This window comes from Macaca nemestrina, chromosome X (assembly GCF_043159975.1).
Source record: "Macaca nemestrina isolate mMacNem1 chromosome X, mMacNem.hap1, whole genome shotgun sequence".
NCBI classification, from domain to species: Eukaryota; Metazoa; Chordata; class Mammalia; order Primates; family Cercopithecidae; genus Macaca; species Macaca nemestrina.
In genome coordinates this window covers 153,883,879-153,903,931 of record NC_092145.1, presented here as the reverse complement: position 1 = coordinate 153,903,931, position 20,053 = coordinate 153,883,879, and the positions used below count along the sequence as shown (strand labels likewise).

The following is a 20,053-nucleotide window of genomic DNA, read 5'->3' as shown; positions in this document are numbered from 1 at the left end:
CCTCATATGCAGACCCTCATATCTGGGCACCTGTGCCTCCCCAGAGCTGGAGGTCTGCTCTAGGAGCTGGTTCAGGACAGGATACTCCCATACAATCTGTGCCCACCACAGAAAAGAGCCAGCCAAGTGCCTGCTACTGCAGGGCTCTTCACATATGGGAAAGCTGCCCTGGGGAGTGTCCCGGGAAAGGTCAGGGGGACAAAAAAAGGTCGCAGTGATTTGCCTCCAGACACTGGACACTCTTTCCTGGAGAGTACGGGGAATGCTCCTCTCCAAAACTGATCTTGCTACATTTGTGCTGCCCACAGTGGGGGCGCCACTGAGTTTTCAAAGAAGACAACAGGCCCTGAATTGTGCAAGGAAAATAAGTGCTTGAATTTTGTAGCATGCATGCACTGTTATACTTTTAAGAATGGTACTGGGCTCCTCTGATATTCAAGGAAGGCCCCTGACAACTCAGATGGTAGTTTTCTAATCCTGTCTTCCCACATACACATTTACCTCCTCCACCCAAGAACTAAATAACAGACATGAGTGCTTGGGACAACATGCTGTCTACTGTCATCCCCTTCCTAAGACCCCCTCTCCCCATCTCTTGACACCCTTCCTCTTAGCTCCCTCTTTCTTTCTGGCCTGTTACACTCAACCTCTCCAGCGTCCTAACAAGTACCCACTCAAACCTACTTCCTCTCCTGCTGTGCTACTTCTTCAAAAGTGCTTTGCTTCTCATCCTCCCCTTCTTTCCTTGCCCTCTTCCCTGCTTCCCTCTTCAAATCACTTCTCAGCTACAAATGAGAAGGAAGTGATCTGATTAAACAGGCGATGAGCAGAGTCACATTCTGAGGGGATTTGCATTTTTAAAAGAAGATTAATGAACACATCTGACAATGTCACCCTGGAATCTTATGCAGAGTGAGAGGGGAGTGGAGATGAGCTCCGTTCAGGGCAGGAAGCGAGAGTTTGGATCTGAAGTACTTTTCAGATGCTGAAGTTATAGGAGCTTGCAGTTGCTTCCTGGGCGGAGCCATAAACATCTCTTCTGCTGAGTGGGGTCTGAGAAGATAAGAGGAAACGGTGACCCAAGAGCTCTGGAATTATCTGTCTGTGTTAGACTTGCAGGACTACACAAATTTAAGTGAAAAAAACATGCTGTTTGTCCACCTGGCTGGCCTCTTAGCCTGCTCTCCTCTTATTATTCCCTCGAAGGCATCATTTTTTGAAAGAGAAATTTAAACTCTGTCCATCTCATCCCCTTTGGAAGAAAGTTAAGATTCCTTTCTGAGCTCTTTCATCATCTGGAGTTTAAAAGCTTCCCCTCCTCTGTCAACTCTTTGAATCCCTCATGTCACACCAAACTTCAAAAGAGACAAATACTTTTGCATGGCTCCCTGCAGGCTCCGTTTTGCCCTGTAGTGACAGCCCCATGTCTTGGCTTTCTTGATTGGAAAAATTTCTCAAGCTTTCTACATTCATGATCTCTGCGTCTTCAGTGCAATCTTCTCCAGTTTGTCTCTGATTTCCAATGGTCCCTGCATTAATCCTGTCCAAGTCACAGGTGACCCTCATATTGTCTCAGCTTCTACTTCCCAGTCTCTTTTTTTTTGGAGCGGGGGGGGGGGGGGGGGCGGCGGCAGGAGTCTCACTCTGTTGCCCAGGTTGGTCTCAAACTGTTGGGCTGAAAAGATCCCCCGGTCTCATCTTCCTGAGTAGTTGGTAGGAGTGTGAGCCCTTCTGCTTGGTCTCCAGTGCTTTTCTTTTCTTTCTTGACCTATACAACATTTGGTGGTTGATGTCCATGTTCATGTAATTGTCTTCTCTGGCTTCTCCGGGCCACCATGCATTCCCTTCTCCCTCTTTTCATTTATCTTTTCATCGAGTAAGACCCATCTTCCCCTAAAGATGTATATTTTCCTCAAAGCAAGGATTGGCTTACCTTCACAAACTGAGTCTCCAGTGACAACATAAACTGAAATGGAGTATAAACCATGGACAGATATGAGCTCATCTTCTACTTCCTGTGTCCTCTGCTGGCTCTTCTCACTGTCACGTATTGCTAAGTAAGCGAGTGATGTGAAGTTAGAAAATGGACTGAGTCCATTAATTCATTTGGCATGCTCCAAAGTCCTCACCTGAGATCTCTCTATTCTCCAAATTACACTTGGAGATACAGGAAGATCCTTTTCACATTAGGCTAATTAGGGCGAATATATGTAAGTGTTGGTAAGAAGTACCAGAAACACTGGAATTTGTGAGATTTCATTGAAGAACCAACTTCCTTCCACCCAGCCCTTCACATTGTTCTCTTTTGGTGGTTTCTTGTCATTTCCTCCTTTTATTATCAATAGAGCTGCTGTGAACATGCATGTACAAGTTTCTGGGTGGACACATGTTTTCATTATTTTTGGGGGGGGTAGACATCAAAGAGTAGAATTGCTGGGTTGTATGATGAATCTGTGTCCTAACTTTTCAGAAACTGGACTTCTACTGCTTCCTGATTTCACCTTCCACACCATTTCTGTAGTGAGGCCCACTCCTTGGCCTTACAAGACCTGAATTAAGTTAGGTGCCCAGAGCAGTTCTGTCATTGACTCTTGTTCTTTCCCTTGGTAGCCTGTGTAATAACTGGCAATCAGACCTTTATGTGAGCAATGGTTTCATATGTCTCCCCAACTGTATTACAAGTTCCACGGGGGCAAGGCTGTGTCTATCTCCTTGACCTCTGTATAGACTGTGATGCCTGGCAGAGGGCTGTGAACACCGGTCACCCTCCATAAACACTGGGAGACAAACAAGGGAGTCAGTAGTTAGTTTTTCGCTTTTTTACCCCCAGAACTCTTAGAATATGATTTGAGCTATTCCTTCAAGGAAGTCCTGGGGCAGGTGATCATTCATAGATGACATGAGGGCATGCACAGCACATGAGTTTGCAGGAAAATGCAAATCCCACGTTGAAATTTGATCCCCAATGTTGGAGGTGGGGTTACAGGGGGGTGTTTGGGTCATGGAGGCGGATCCCTCATGAATGGCTTGGTGTTGCCTTCATGGTAATGAATGGGTTCTCTATTCAATCCTGCAAGAGCTGACTGTTAGAGCCTGGCACCTTCCTCTCCTCTTTCTCTTGCTTCTTTTCTCACCATGTCATCTGTGCACACAGCAGCTTCCCTTCCCATTCCACCATGAGTGGAAGCTCCCTGAGGCCTCACCAGAAGCAGATGCTGGTGCCATGCTTCTTGTACAGCCTGCAGAACTGTGAGCTAAATAAACCTCTTTATGAATTATCCAGCCTCACTCAGGTATTCCTTTATAGCAATGCAAGACTGACTAACACAGGGTATCAGGAGACCTAGCTCTGTCTGTCTCTGAGAACTTCATCAGGACTCTGGAAACAATTTAGCCCACAGGTCCAAGGCTGATTTTTGTCACAGTGAAGTTCAGGTAGTAAGAATTCTCACTGGTGGCTGTTGAGGGTGGTGGTGGTGGGGATGGGTCATAAGGAGAATTAGCAGTGGGAGACTAGAAATTAAAGTGGAGAAAGGGAAGAATTAAAAGTCAAAAACAGTGTGAGGGAGGAAAGCAATGGATATAACACCCCAGATCTTTATCCTTGAGAGGCCTTTAAAAATCTACTTAACAATCAGATGCTATTCTGTAAGAACTCTGAGACATGTGATGACTTTTAGGAACTTGCACTGTGGCTGAAAATGCATGCCAATCTAGCTGACTCAGATCCAGTCTTAACTGGCTCATAACTTGCTTCATAAACACGACTGTATGTTAGCAAGGAAATGAGAGAGAATAACAGCACATCACATAGGCCTGAAAAGTATTTGCAAAGCAGTATTTCTCAAAAATGACATTTTGCAGTGTTTTCCAGAGGCAGATTCAGAAAACTGAAGACCAAAGTAACGAGGGAGCCATCTCATGCCTAGCTGAGCAGAAGCATACCCAAAGGCTTAGTATTTTCCCAATTAGTAGGCACCTCAAACTTGTTTAAGGAAAATACTCTTCTTGATGAAACAGATACTACAGTTGAAGCAGGAACGTGTTTGGTGTGCTGCCTTAAATAGCATGGGTAGATGTTCAAACATGTTAGGACTCACTGGCCCTAGGAAAGACCCGCAAGAATCTGGTCTACACCAGGAAAGTGACAATGAAACACCAAACACCTTTTCTCCTCTAATTACCATGAAAATTCTTTCTTTCCCAATGGTTGAAGACAATAATGTTGGGAATGATGAAGTTTCTTGGAGTGTGAAGTGGATATACCTTATAAGTTTAATCCACAGCTTCACCACTTCATAAGTGGATAATCGAATTGTGCCTCAGTTTCCTCAGACTTGGGGATATTAACAGTACCCTCAGTCACCACCAGGTGGGTACCAATGTAAGAAGAGTGGAGCAAAAGCCCAGGGGCGCATGTTCTTAAAGTGCCTAGTGTGGGATTAGAATGACAAGTGGTAGATAACCTACTTGTGCAGAAATTTAGAGTTATTTTGTGATTTTCAAATGATCAATATATGTGAATACTTTTGTTTCCTGTGAGTCCCTATTTCAGCAACTATCTTGTCTGTGCCTTTCTTTGCTAGGTAAGCACTTTTCTATTGGTTGGTGGGCTTAGCAGCTCTTGGTTTTGTCTTCATGGGAGACAAATAGCATGCACCTGTGAGTAGTGGTAAAGGAAAGGTACCCTTCAGGGTGTTCTGTCCTGGGCCTCTGGCAGATCACCTGTGGTTTTGCTCTGTGTCCCCACCCAAATCTCATCTCAAACTGTAATCCCCACATGTTGAGGGAAGGGCCTGGTGGGAGGTGATTGGATCATGGGGGCGGTTTCCCCCATGTTGTTCTCATGATAGTGAGGGAGTTCTCACAAGAGCCAATAGTTTCAAGTCTGGCACTTCGCTGTTTCAGTCTCTCTCCTGCTGATTGTGAAGAAGGTACTTGCCTCTCCTTCTCCCATGATTTTAAGTTTCCTGAGGCCTCCCCAGCCACGCAAAGCTGTGAGTCAATTAAACCTCTTTCCTTTATAAATTGCCCAGTCTTAGGCAGTATCTTTTTAGCAGTGTGAAAACAGACTAATACACGCTGGCTTTTGGTTCTCTGGGTTCCCTGGATTTCTGCCCTACTAACATACTTGATTCCTGGCAGTGAGGGGTTGATCTCTGCCTGGCTGGTATCTGCATGCCAGGGTTCTGGTCTAGCTTGCAGTCTAACTCTTTCCAGGTGCATATGCTCAGATTCAAGCTCCCCAGTCCCCTTGTCCTCTCGGCTGGTGGCATAACCCATGCCTGAGCATGACTTCCTGCTTATATAACTGCTTGGAGTTTACCTTTATTCTGTTCAGTTGTATGGAAGTGACCCTAAGAGATAAGCCTGGGCATATTCGAAGAGATAATGACTGAGAGGTTTAGCCACACATAAAACAAAGCAGAGCCCCAGGGAGATCTAAAAAGTCCAAACAAGATCAACACAAAGTAAATCACACCTCAACAGACCAAAGATCAGGAGCAAAACCTGAATGGTAGCTAGAGAAAAAGAGACTGCCTTAAAAGTGTGACTGCAGGACCAAGAGCTGGTTTTTCAATGGAAAACAGGAGTCAGGTAAAAAGAAAGCTACGTATTTAAAAGATGAAAAAATACTGCTTAAACTGGAATTGAATATGCAGTGAAATACAGTGAAAACATCCTTGAAAAGAAAGTCAAATACAGACACTCTCAGACAAACAACTGAGATGATTTGCTATCGTAGGATCCATATATGTAAACACTAAATGATGTTATTCATTGACTGGAGTTTCTAGAAGAATGATAATTAAAATTGATAGTGAAAATCCTTTTTCGTTTGTATTATTAACTGAATTTGCTCCACCTCCCTCCAATTCCTACATTGAAGCTTATTAACCACCCTAATATGTCTGTATTTGGAGCTAGGACCTGTAAGGAGGTAATTAAGGTTAAACAAGGTCATTACAGTGGACTCTGATCCAATAGGACTGAAGTCCTTGTAAGAAGAGATGAGGACACAGATACATACACAGAAGGACAACCATGTGAGGACACAGGGAGAAAACAGTGTCTACAAGCCAAGGAGAGAGGCCCGAGGCGGAACCAGCCCTGCCCGCACCTTGATCTCAGACTTCCAGTTTCTGGAGTGTGAGACAATAAATGTCTGTTGTTTAAGTACTCTAGCCTGAGGTATTTTGTTATGGCAGCTGGAGAAGACTAAGACAGTTCATTTCTGACTTTTAAATGGAATGACTATTTTACTACTATGTACAGTATTAACTGTTGGTTTACAAAGAGATAGGTATTCTTTATATTTATCTATTTATTTTCAGTTTATTTTGACTCTGAATATGGAATACATGCCAATTATTTCCTAAAGTGAATTTTGAAAATATATCATTTTAAGTGACTTTGCATAATATATGAATTCACCATCCCTTTCACACGGTTTTGAAATAAGCAGTGAATGAATACGACTTCATGCTTCCCAAGCCTTCATCTTTGCTCAGAGATTAGGGAATATTAAAATTCTTAAGTAGTTTTTAAAATACATTTTGTCCCCTAGAGAAATAATTATTAACATTTTGGTAAATATTGGAAAATACTTGAATGAAAAAAATTCATTTCATATATCATGTTGTTGAAATTCATGTAGAACTTGAAAATTATGGGCATTTTGCAATGAAGAAAATCCAACGCTTTAATACGAGGATGATAGTTTTACAGTTTCAAAATGACTCTGTGACAAGCCCCTGCCATACTGTTGGGAATCAAGGAAAGAGAGGCAATGACTTAATCCATCACAAACAACTTAGGTCAAAGGATGTACAGAAAAAAATGTAGTTAATTTGAGGAGCAATTAAATTGGAACAGGTAACACAATGATCTCACTGCGGATTCCAACACTTCTCTCTGTCCCTTGTGTTTTCCACGGTGCTGGAAAAAGATCTCGAAACCAACCCCAACATTTCATGACTGAAGTTTAACAGATAAAATACCCTAAGATATGTTCTTATTCAGTTTTGTACGTCTACAATGACTGTCATGTAAGTAAGGAGTATTTCTTGAATTAATTCAATCTAGATAACAGTTTTTCTGATGAAAACAGTTACAATCCATGGAAATATTGTGCGGCTAATGAAGGAGAAAAAAAATAACAGTACTTATGTGTACAAAATATTATCTATTCAACAGACTCAAAAGAACCAGAATATTTCGAGCCATCCTGAAGATGTGCTTTCAGAGATAATGTGTACTCCTCAGTCAACAACTAATCCTCACCAACATCTTTGTAAAGCAAGTCTCTCCAACAAACAATAACTATCACAGAATACTACAGACTGGGAACTACTAATATCCCTTGCTCTTTAATACTTCATTTTCTCTTTTTAGAAGATAATAGTTCTAGAAATTGCTTTTGAGACAAAGAGCCTCATGTGAGACCAAGGAGCTTTACCCAACTGCTTGTGGAGCAGAAGAGTACAGTGTAGACCACAGAACAATGTTCTATAGAGGCATTATTACAGATAGGTGAAAACTCATTATTTTTCATTATAAACCTTGTTATAATGTGCACGTTTTTAAAAATTTCGAAACACCATACAAAACGTGCCAAATTTAGCATAACTGCCAAATGTATTCAGAGAAACATAAACTGCAGTGTCTAGACACTGACTACTGTTGCATAGCAGACATCACTCCTCTTCCTTAGAATGCCAATTCTTTCAAGTGTAAGACAGATGTTTATTTTTTTATATAAATCACCAAACTCCATCTGAGGATTTACAGGGTGGAAAAAATGTCTAATAAGTAGTAATTAGTAAGTTCTTAAGTGTTGTATATGTTTCATTTAAGTGAAATTAAGATGACATTGATAGTGCCATCTCTTGGATGATGTCAGCAGTATAAAAGATCCTTCCTAAGGGCATACAGTATATAAGCAAACATTAGCTGCTAGTTACAGCACACCTGTATACATTCTACTAATCACTGTGTGTCCCTAATACGACATACTTTCAATGAGCTTTAAAAGTATGTCCCTAATACGACATACTTTCAATGAGCTTTAAACTTCCTTGGCATATATCACTCTGGTGTAAATTTGTATTACCATATCTCTGTGAAATCCATGAGCTGTTCAGTGGAGTAACATCACTAAAATGTATTGAAGTAATTTGGCTGATGTGGAAGAATAAAAAAGAACGTACGTGCTTTGGCCAAGCACAGTCTGGGTCTTTTGTGTAAAAATATAAGAATCTGGCTGCAGCTTTGGTTAAAAAACAGTAACGGACATGAGATCAAATTTACCCTGTAGGAAATTCACCCAGATGTAGATGCACATCACTTAGATACGCATTACACCCATTTGTCTGATTCATACAAAATGGCTTAATGATTAGAAAACATCAACATAAATACTTTGGAAGGAGAAGATACTACATCAAAGAAGTGAGTCTTTCACTGAAAGCCTCTATTCACTGCTACAGGAGCACGATGGCTCACTTAAAATATATAAATATCCGTTTACAGTTGGAATACTAATTGGGATTTTTAAAAAATTTAATTAGTCACATATATATTTTACATTTCTTGGAAGACTTTTTTTTTTTTAAGGTAAAATCATGACTCCCATACAAATATCGATATGTGTCCAAAGATTTTATTAAACTAATTCAATTTGTTAGGGAAATGGTAAGACGTTACAACTGGTTAAGAGGAGCAAAGTGCAGACATGTATTTAGGCCATCAAGAAGGAGGAAATGAATTTGCTAAACTGATGCAATACCAATCAATAGCCAGGGCCTGTCATCCACAGACAATCACTCCACCACACGCACACATGCATTCCTATGGTTTGTCCACAACTTCCAGAGCTGAAGAGTAGCTCAAGGACCTCAAAGGGCAGAGGCAAGCCACAACGGAGCAGCGCTCCTTCACTCCCGATTTCCATGGTTACCACCATTTTTCTCTGGCAAATCATAGATAAATTTTAAAGACTGAGTAAATCTATAAAAGTGATTAATCACAGAAGTTTAATGTCTAATAAATTATTCCAAAAGTGTTCCCGGGCACTCAGACTCACCAAGCATACATTCTGAAATCAAATTCTATTTCTATCCAAAAAGTGTAGGCCATCAGTGTTCTTAAAGGAGGCAAATGGTTCTTCTGAGGTAGAAAACATTCTCCAATGTAGATAAGGATGTAGATACCAGGTAAATGTTACAGCTGTGTTCATACTAACAATAAACTATGGATGATGTGGCTCAGAGTCAGTCAATGAAGAAAGATCCAGAGACATTCTGAGGTCACAAAAAGAATTTAAATGTTAGCTAACAAGGAGTGCTCATCAAAAACAGGGCTTTCCACTCAGACTGCAAACCAGGCAGAACTACCATCTCGCTTTATCAGTTGTCATTGCATGTTGCAATCATACACTGAGGAGAGTGATGCAGATGATAGATACAAACATATCTACATACATATGCATACATAAAGCATATACTTATATGCATACACTTTTTACATTTCCCAGCCAGTGTTCAGAAAAACTAGAATAAGAGAGAAGTGATGTTCCATTTTGTCTTGGAAAAGTATATATTTTACATATACATGCATGCATATATCTACATACATATGCATGTAATGCCCACCTGCATGTTACCAAACTGATACACATGTGTATATATGGAGGTGCGTGTGTGTATACGTGTACATTCACTTTATCACATACTCCATCAGCTTGATTTTTGAGATGGTAATTCAAGTTTCATCTTTGTTCTGGGCTTCATGTCTGTCTCTACTGTGTTTTTTGTCTCAACTGTCAAGTCACATTTTAACAACACATTAGACTGGGGTAAACCAACATGGGATGGAAACACCAATCTCAGGAGGCTAAAATCACTGTACAGGTTGGGTTTGAGAGTTGCTGATTTCCTTTCCCTTTCCCCCAGCAGTGTGGACCATGAGATGGGCTGGGGGGCGGAATAGTGAGGCCCTCCCTCTCACTCATATGGGGGCAAACCAAACAGCTCGGGCTGGAAGTCCTGCAGGGAATTCAGCACCAGGGTGGCCTTTGTCGTCAGGTCTCGGCTCAAGTTTCCGTCAGGAACCATGACCACCTGCATCCCAGCTGCCAGGGCCGCCTCCACCCCATTGGGAGCATCTTCAAAGACAAGGCACTGTAGGAAGAAAAAGAAAGTCGAGATGGCCTTTTATGGAACCAGACATGTGGATGAAGTGTTTATCATCGTCATCACCGTTGGCTTTGCAACTGTGCAGAAAGAGATAGAATTACAGTGGGGGCTCCCCAGAGTACAGATTGTGGTGAGGACAGCATGCTGTTTCTTACTGGCTCCAGGGGTCTCCCTGCCATGGCTCCTTTAAAGGGGAGAGGTTTCTGTCACAGCCAAAGCATTGCTGAAATGGAGCGCAGCTGTGTGGTGAGGCAAGATTCTCAGCTTAAAACTTTATTTTATTGGGATCATAACAATCTGTTCAATCAATAATTGAACATTCAGAGTGTGAGAGGCAACTGCAAAACTAAAAATCATGCTCTTAAAATATAAAACCACTTCAGAGTTGCTCCTGTTTTATGTACTGTGGTTTGAAAATTAAATGGTTAGAATCTTTTAAGTTAAAAATTCAGTTCCTGTGTGTGCTAGTGCGATGTGACAAATATGAGCACAAATATGTAGTGTGCATGCATGCTCTCTTTTGGATAATCGCAAAAATTCACTTTATTATTGGGATTATGGACACAACACCATCCAAAACTTGTGGTCTCTTCATTCAGACACCCACATTGAAAATGGGGTGTTTCCAACTGGCAACTTCAAAGATATGGAACCAACCTAAGTGCCCATCCACCGATGAGCAGATAAAGAAAATGTGGCATTTATACACCATGGAATACTACTCAGACACAAAAAGGAATGAAATAATGTCTTTTGAAGCAACATGGATGGAGCTGGAGGCCATTATTTTAAGTAACTCAGGAATGGAAATCCAAATATCATATGCTCTCACTTATAAGTGGAATCTAAGCTATGAGGATGGGAAGCCATAAGAATTACATATAAGGGACTTTGGGGACTAGCGGGATGAGGAAGAAAAGACTACATACTGGATACAATGTACACTGTTCTGGTGACGAGTGTGCTAAAATCTCAGAAATCACTGCTAAAGAACTTATCTGTGTAACTAAAAGCCACCTGTACCCTGTAGACTATTAAAATTAAAATTAAAAAGGAAAAAAATTAAGTATTAAAAGAAAAACCAATACATAAAATAAAATGGGGTGTTTGTACACTGCATTTATCAGTGAGCTCCTAAAGGTCCCACCACATTGACAATGTTACAGTAAGTTTCACATGAGGGCTCCCTCCAAAGGAGACACCCCAGAGCCTGCTCCGTAGTATAAACAAGCATAATCCACATGTGCTATCTTCATATCACCGACCCTCTCAGGAAGACATACACTTAGGAAGCTTCTTCCCTACATTCCTAGAATGGCACACACCTCTTGTGAAAACACATTTATTGATGCTTTTTAACTGAGACTCTGCAGGGGCCCAGACATCTGTAAGGGAAGAGAGGTCCTCGTCATGGCGGCCTATGCTGAGGAGTCTCTCCTGTGGCCTAGTTCTACTCCACATGTGGCCTAGAACTCCACGAGCTGTTGAGGTGGGCCTTTCAGCTCTCCACTCATCTCTTCTTTGTCTCCTTTGTCCCTCTGTCTTTTATTTTATTTTTTTATGTATTTATTTATTTATTTATTTTTGTGAGAGAGTCTTGCTCTCTCGCCCAGGCTGAAGTGCAGTGGTGTGATCTTGGCTCACTGCAGCCTCTGCCTCCCAGGTTCAAGCAATTCTCATGCCTCAGCCTCCCAAGTAGCTGGGACTACAGGTGTACCACCAAGCCGGTTAATTTTTTTTTGTATTTTTTAGTAGAGACAGGGTTTCACCATGTTGGCCAGGCTGGTCTCCAACTCCTGGACTCAAGTGATCTGCCCACCTTGGCCTCCCAAAGTGCAGGGATTACAGGTGTGTGCCACCACACCTGGCCCCCTTTGCCTTTCATTATGAAAACATACTCTTCGGCTCATCACCAGGTATATAGCAGTGACTCAATGCACTGGTGTCCTGGAAAGGGCTCATGGAAGCCTGATGCCAGGTCTGAAAGAGAAGCTCTGCATTCTTTGGCGTTTTCACTAGAAAACACTGAAACGCACACACAGTCTTAACTATTAGTGGTCTGTGCTGTAGCCAGCACAATGACTGTTTTTCTTTTTCCCTACATGCCTTTTTCTTTCCATTACCCCATTCTTTCCTTCAATCTGGGGCTAAAATATCACCTAGCCAACTTACCCCACAGGGCCGATCCCTGGATTAAGTGAGTTAATCCATGCGACAATGGAATGTGAATGCTACCTTACTTTCACAGAGGGAACTGGTTGGCCCAGCTATTTTAGTTTGCTTGGAACTGAAGGGTCGGCTGTGGGGCAGGATGTCCCGTGCTACATCCTGGACAGTCCCAGGCAAGCCACAGTAGTCCGTCCCAACACCTCCCTTCTGACAGCCTCTGATGCTCCCTGGTTTCTTTCTCCTGTGAGACACTGGTCACCGCAGGACGTGGGAAGAAATGACTCCACTTAGACTTCCAGGTTGGTTTTCTCTGTTATCTCACTCAGTGACTACCTGTTCATGATATTTCTGTCTTGCCTTTTTAAAAGTTACGACTTGATCATATTCTAAATGCTCTCCACTGTTTTTATCTGGGACCAGAGATAGGCACGTAAATGTCAAATGATGTTTCAAAATATCTGTCACCTTCTCCAGGGATTCTGAAGCTTTGTGCAGGGTCTACCTGTGAAATGTGGGCTGGGGTAGAGGAAGAGATGGATTATCCCCTGGGATAATACTGCTTGGCTAAAGTTGTGAAAGCAGCTTTTATTCTCTATTTGCGTGAGGCTGCTTCCAAGGAGCAAGGCAGGTGTGTGGGACGGGAAATCAGTGGCTGACTGTGGCAGTTCCCAAAGAGATAATGGAAGGCACCCAATACACCTGCACTCACCTAAAGGGGGTCATATGGTTTTGCTGTGTCCCTACCCAAGTCTCATCTTGAATTGTAGCTGCCAGAATCCCCACTTGTTGTGGGAGGGACCTGGTGGGAGATAATTTAATCACAGGGGCAGTCTTCCCCATACTGTTCTCATGGTAGTGAATAAGTCTCACAAGATCTGATGGTTTTATAAGGGGAAACCCCTTTTGCTTGGCTCTTATTCTCTCTCTTGCCTGCTGCCATGTAAGATGTGCCTTTCACCTTCTGCCATGATTGTGAGGCCTCCCCATCCATGTGGAACTGTGAGTCCATTAAACCTCTTTTTCTTTGTAATTTACCCAGTCTTGGGTATGTCTTTATCAGCAGCGTGAAAACGGACTAATACAGGGGATCTGCAGTGGAAGGAAATGCAGGCCCCATGGTGTCCCTTCACATCTGAGAGATCTTTCCAAAGGCAGCCTGTGTTTAAAGGCAACTAAGTGAGGGCTGTGAGTGAGGAGGGAAACTTACAAGTGTCTGCAGCACTGACAGCGGGAACAGCTGACACCAGCTCTTGGAGACCTTTTTACTGTTTCTCATGGCCTTCACGTTTTGCTGGTTCCTCTGTGTTCGATTAATCTGTCCTCACCTATTTTTAAGAATAATCCAAATACGGCACTGACATCTGGAATATCACACACAACATATAAGATGAATGTCGTACATAAAGTAAGGGAGACTTGAATAAGTATGAAGAGTGGCGAAAAGTCAAGGTTGGTAACTGGTTGCTATCACAATCAATCACAATAAGAAGGTGACATAGGCTGGACGTAGTGGCTCACACCTGTATTTTGGGAGGCCGAGGTGGGCAGATCACTTGAGGTCAGGAGTTCCAGACCAGTCTGGCCAACATGGTAAAATCACATCTCTACCAAAACAGTAAAAAAATTAGCCAAGCACGGTGGCACATGCCTGTAGTCCCAGCTACTCTGGAAGCTGAGGCAGGAAAATGGCTTGAACTCAGGAGGCAGAGGTTGCAGTGAGCCAAGATCGTGCCACTGCATTCCAGACTGGGCCACGGAGTGAGACTCCGTTTCAAAAAAAAAAAAAAAAAAGAGAGAGAAGGTGACATAATAAGCTTATGCAACAGAAGGGCCATTTAAAATATGTCCATATGAGTAAGTAAAACCCTCAGTGTTCAAATGATTGAGGGGAAACCTAGGAAGACAGGCCAGTTGGTTTGGGTTTTCCAGCACGAGACCCTTGCAAAGTTAACTATTCTAAAAGGTCAAAAGTAAGTACAGCCTCTGATGTAAACAGCCATGGGTTATCTCAGCCCAAAACAAGCAATGGGATGCATGACGCCCCTGGCACCTGAAACCCTCTTCTTCCTCCTCTCATGTGGCCGTTTTGCTAACAGCTGTCAGGAGATACCTTTCCCCAACATTTGCCGGACTCTTACACTTCATGTCCACTAACGAGAATTCCATTTGATCAAGATGGAATTTGAAAACAGAACCTGAAGTTTCAAAAGCTAATAGAATAGTTGGCTGGAGGTGGTTGATGATGGAAACGTGTCAGGAAAACTCAACAGAACAGGAGTGGAGCAGAATTGAGTGGTTTACAGGAAAACAGCGAGGTTGGCCCTCTAACACCAGGCATTGTTTGCACACAAAATTTAAAGGAAGCCCCAGACACAGGACAAAGAGAAGACATCAAACATGAGTCCTGAGAAGAAACCCCCTGGTGCTGGGCCCAGATGGCACCTGCACCACACACACAGCCTGCACGCGGGAAATGATTCGGGGTCACGCCACAGCATCTGAAAGTTTGGGTTTTGTTGGTTTGGGTTTTTTCCCCTAGAAGCAGTGGAATTATAAAGCAGAACAACTACTGTGTCCTGAAGCACCTATTAAAAATGTCCCAAAAGATTTATTTATTTTCATTTTTTTGTTTTTTGTTTTTTGAGACATAGTCTGGCTCTGTCACCCAGGCTGGAGTGCAATGGCAAGATCTCAGCTCATGGCAACCTCCACCTCCCAGGTTCAAGCAATTCTCCTGCCTCAGCCTTTCAAGTAGCTGGGATTACAGGCGTGCACCACCACACCCGGCTAATTTTTTTGTATTTTTAGTAGAGATGGGGTTTCGCCATGTTGGCCAGGCTGGTCTTGAACTCTTGACCTCAACTGATCCCCCAACCTTGGCCTCCCAGAGTGCTGGGATTACAGGTGTGACCCACCGTGCCCAGCCCCAAAAGATTTTTATGTCGTCTTCAGACTTTGTTACACCCAAAGATCTAATGCACTTGTAAATAGGACCATTCCTACAAGAAAAGTACCTGGTATCTAAAAGCCTAACCATTTAAAGAATTTTCACAGCATGGGTGTCTGTCTACTGAAACTTAAGGATTTAAGAATAAATCCTTAAAAGCTACCTGGAACAACTGTGTCTGGTAATCACAGGACTTAAGCGTCAAAAAAAGAAAGAAGAATATAAGCTAAATACAGTTTATATCTTGCACAAATAAAATTAAGGAGGAAGTATGTTTTTATTTTCGAAGGCAGAAATACCTCAACACAGTTTCCGTCTGCCACACCCAGCTACAGCAAAAGGAGGTTCACCTGACTGAATTTGGCTCTCATGCTTCTTTTTAAGCACCTCATTTTTTCACTTAGGGAGCAGCCCTTCCTGTCCCACCATGACTGACTGATTACACTTGACCTAAAACTCATTCATACCACCACCCATACAGTGAATCATGGATTGTATGTTTGCATCTGTAGAAAGAAACCTTTCTCTCTATAAGTCAAGGGACTTCAGCCTCTGCAAGTGGGGAGCGGAGGCAGACTGACTTTTCTCTGCATGGACTTGGTGGGTTGCTCCTTTGAAGGCGGTGGCCAGGGACAGGGAAGGTGGAAGTGCCCACGGCTCTCTTCTCTTTTCCAGCAGGGCTTCTGCACCTTCAGTGAAGCTGGAGAACTGGGGCTTGGTCCAGGGGATGATGCTGGCACTTGCACATGCTCCCGGCAGGCCTGCAGCCTCCTGAGATCTCCCTCCTTCACCCCACATATCATCTCTGTGTCAGGACATGCACATGGATGTATGTGTACGCATGCATATTCTATATGATTTTAATTAATTTTGTGTTTATTTTGTAGTGTATTTAGCAGACCTTCTAAGGCTGACTTCCATGACTTCAAGGAAGTATCTGGTCAAGAATCTTCTTCACGCAGCTTGTACGGACGCCTCCATATCGGCTGTAACTAGGCAGGGCCCAGTTTTCATGCACCTTCCCAGGATGCCATGGCAAATCATGAGCACTGACAAACATCTGCTAAATTAGCGAAGACAGTAAAGGTGTCCTGGTACAGGACTTAGAGCCACAAAGAGGCCATGGAAAGTCAGCGCTAGGGAATAGACAGAGCAAATGCAGCATCTCCTCTACTTAGGGCAAGGGAAGTTCAGAGGCAAGCTGGAGGTCATGCAGTCACGCGGAAGACAGAACTCTTGAACAGAATCCAGGTCTGCAGAATCCAATGTTCTTTTCACTCTACCTAGCTGAAGGCTAAAATATATCTGATTTCCATCTCCAGGTGAGGAGATGAGCTTAATTAAACTGTAGCTTGAGGGATTTAATTTAGGGAGCATGACATTTCCAACTACAAGGGAGGTGAAGCACCTTGGCGGCTTATCACTTGGAGGTGATGAACTGACTTCTTCAATGATGCTGAAGCGCAGCAGCGACCTGAGGATGGTTTCTGTCCAGGGGACTTAAAAAGTTCTTGTACTTTAATTTCTTAAAGACAAATATCATATAGCTTAAAAGTTCCATTTTATAACTAGGAAGTTACACGTAGGAGTATCTTTGTCTGACAGCAGCAGGGTGTCTTAGTCCCTTCAGGCTACTGTAAGGAAACACCAGACTGGGTGGCTTAAACCCCAGACAGGGATTTCCCATAGGTCTGGGGTCAGGTGGTGTGAGATCAGGGAGCCAGCACGGTCCCTGGCTCCCTGGTCTCCTCCTAACGAATCACACTGGGGGTGAGGATTTCAGCTTCTGAATGGGGGGAGGGAAACAGTCCAAACACAAGGGCAGTGAATAAAAATGGATGGGATTAGAGGAAAACCTGAGAAGCAACAGGGAGCTGGATGATACCTGGGATGTTAAGCCTGATGGAGAAGCTGATTCTCACGTTTCTGATGTGGTGGGTCTTGGGGCCGCCATTTTGGTGGCAGGAAGGAGAGGTAGCTTTTGTGAAAAGTTGGGTTTGAGGCCATCGTGGGACACCCAAGTAGAAGGCTTGGGGTCTCCATGCGCTGTGGCTGTGAGCTGGAGGTTTGGTCAGAGAAGCAGCTGATTAGACAGAAGGAGGAGCGCTGAGAAGGGACCCCAGCAGCCCTGGCATTTCTGTGCGGTAAGCAGACGAGGTCTATGGATGGAGCTCTAGGTACAGTTTGGGCAGGAGGGGAACACAGTAGGAGGCAGTGTCAGGAGCCAGGTTAGGTTTTCAAGAGGAAAGGAGAAGGGCCTGTGGCATGTGATGCTCTCGCGTTCCTCCCTAGCTCTCACTTCCCAGTGATGCTTCCACCTTTGGCTCCTCCCTGCTGCAAATCCCCATCCTCATGGCACTTGCCCACCATTTCTTCTCAGCAGCTGGGATCAACAGCACGTCCCATCGGGAAGCAGACAGAAAAGTCACAGCAGGGAAGGAGCCAGCCCCTTTCCAATCCTGCACACTGGGACCTCCTCTGGGCTGCAGGCAGAGCACTGCCCTTGCCTGCTTGGGATCACATTTCGTAACCAATTTTACCTTTTAAACTATGATGTGTCTATTTTAAATTATGTGCATCGTTGGAACTAGTGAGCTTTCCAAATATTACTATATCATCTCTAAGGAATAAAGCTTTCCCTTTTGCTTAATGAAATACAACATCTGAAAGGAAGTCACTGAAGGGTACTTTCAGGGCTCCCAGAAGCAGTCCTGGAATTACATGGAAGCACAGAAAGTACAGCAGCTGCCCACAACTATTCATCAAATATAAAGCCATGTATGATCTGAATCTCATCACCAAAACCAGGCTTTTTCCTAGGAGGTTTTTTCCTATGCATTAATTTTATAACATCAAGTTCAATTTTCACATGGTGAGACATCAAAACTTCAAGGGGGCCTTAAACTTTGTTTTGAATTTTGATTGGCAGCGCTCATATCTAAGGTTTAAGTTTTGTTTGACTTCATGTTCCTTGTCAGATAATGATCTGTAAATAAGTACAATGTTGTCATGTTGGATACATATACACTATCAGATATTTGTTTAAACATGAAACTTTTAAGTAATGCTGTAAAAATGACTGCTGAGGTATGCATGTATTTTGTTATTAATTAGTACTTCCATTTATATTATTCATGAATCCATCCATCTGTCCATCCATCCCTATTTACCAATCTATCCATCCCTCCCTTCCTCCTGCTCTCCCTTCCTTCATCCAAACATCCAGCTACCTACTAGTAAGTTAGATATGGTGCTGCATTCCTCTAAGTAATAGTGCTGAGGTGGAGGTCAGTATCCCTTGTGCACTGCAGAGCTACTGTTTTACTGAATCGATAGTGCTCTGAAAATCAAACTATAAAACCATTATTGATATAAACATGTTTATAACAAAACCCTCTAGAGTTACAAGCTAGGTAAATGAATGAACTACACCCCTAAATTGATTCCTTCTCCTATAGAGAAAAGCCTTTGAAAAAGTTATTTAACGACTTGGTTGGGGGGTGGGCAGGAAAGCTTCCTAATGAATTCTCTGTGTCATTTTATTCAAAAAAAGTACATTACAGGCACTCTTAGCATGCATATTAAAGTGTATGTATGTAAATTAAGTGGTGAGCAAAAGACTTCAAGACAGCTCAAAAAATCTTCCCCAATTTCCTCTTTTAATGGTACAAATGCTGTGTCTACCAATCTGTCAGAAACCAGTGAAAAGCCCAGCAAGGCCCTGAAAGGTGCTGATTGTCTTAGAGTCAAAAACAAACCGCAAGTTTCTAGATGGTCACTAGAATCATTTTCTTTTTCCACTTCCTCTGAGTAAAACATGTGAAATCAATTCATTTTCCATAGCCTTCTGCATGAGACTCATGATCCGCAAGTGTGACAGGAGGCCCCTATCAGTTTTGTGTGTTTAGAGGGACACTATGACTTCAGACAGACTAGGGAAGATTAGCCATGTACAGGATTAAAATGCTCTAACCTGTAGAGCAGCAAGTTGTGTTTACTTTCAACAGCACTTTCGTTATGGAAAAACCACATTTAGGTGCTTTAGATGAGACCTGCTTGTGGTATGCTTGCTGTATAATATGATTCCACACATTGTCAAGACAGCAAAAGTACAGCGATGTTTTCCCTGCTTTTGGAGAGACTTCCCCAAACAGGATTACCACGGCACAAAGATAGTGCCTTTGCTGGCCTGTGTGAGTGATTTTTCCATGTCATCTCCAAATGTGCCGTGTAGAAGAAGCTGCCATTTGTAACGGGAACTGATAAACACAGATAAAAAAGCCTAAGGAATTCATTGGACCTGGAGGGGATTAAAAGACTTCATGGTTAAATGAGCTGGTGGATGAGCCAATGAGCTGTGTGGTGAGCACGTGGCAGCCGGCAATGCAGAGGCCTCTCTTCAGTCCTCTCCTTGGTCCTTTCCATCCCGACACCCGTTGTGCATGGCCCAGCAACCTACCCAACAGGGGATGAGAGGCCTACAAAGCCAACGCCCTTCAGGATGGATTTATTTTCTGGTTTTCACAGGGATGCCCTCAATTCTCCTTCCTGCAAATGTATTAACTGCTGACTCCTAAAATAAAAGCCGTTGTCTATAGCTGTGGTTGCAAAGTCAGTGTTTCCAAAACAAACATGTGTTGCAGTCCCAGGTGAGGCTTATGTTGTTTTCACTGGCCTCCCATGCCCATATTAAAGTTCAATTCTAAATCGTCTAGTAGTAGAACGTTCATGGGGTAAGGGG

General features: G+C 43.0%; 1 protein-coding gene across 2 annotated transcripts in view; it reads right to left on the bottom strand.

The window, feature by feature from the left end:
* Positions 1-20,053, bottom strand: part of PUD (pseudouridine 5'-phosphatase) — a 208,611-nt gene that overhangs the window by 99,178 nt on the left and 89,380 nt on the right. The window contains exon 4 of one of the 2 annotated variants that reach the window (XM_011735065.3): positions 1,611-10,181. The exons of the other annotated variant lie outside the window; for it this stretch is intronic. Within the exon in view, the coding sequence (XP_011733367.1) occupies positions 10,005-10,181 (177 nt within the window). The 3' untranslated portion in view covers positions 1,611-10,004. Of the gene's footprint in view, positions 1-1,610; positions 10,182-20,053 lie in introns of those variants that run through there. 2 annotated transcript variants of the gene reach the window in all.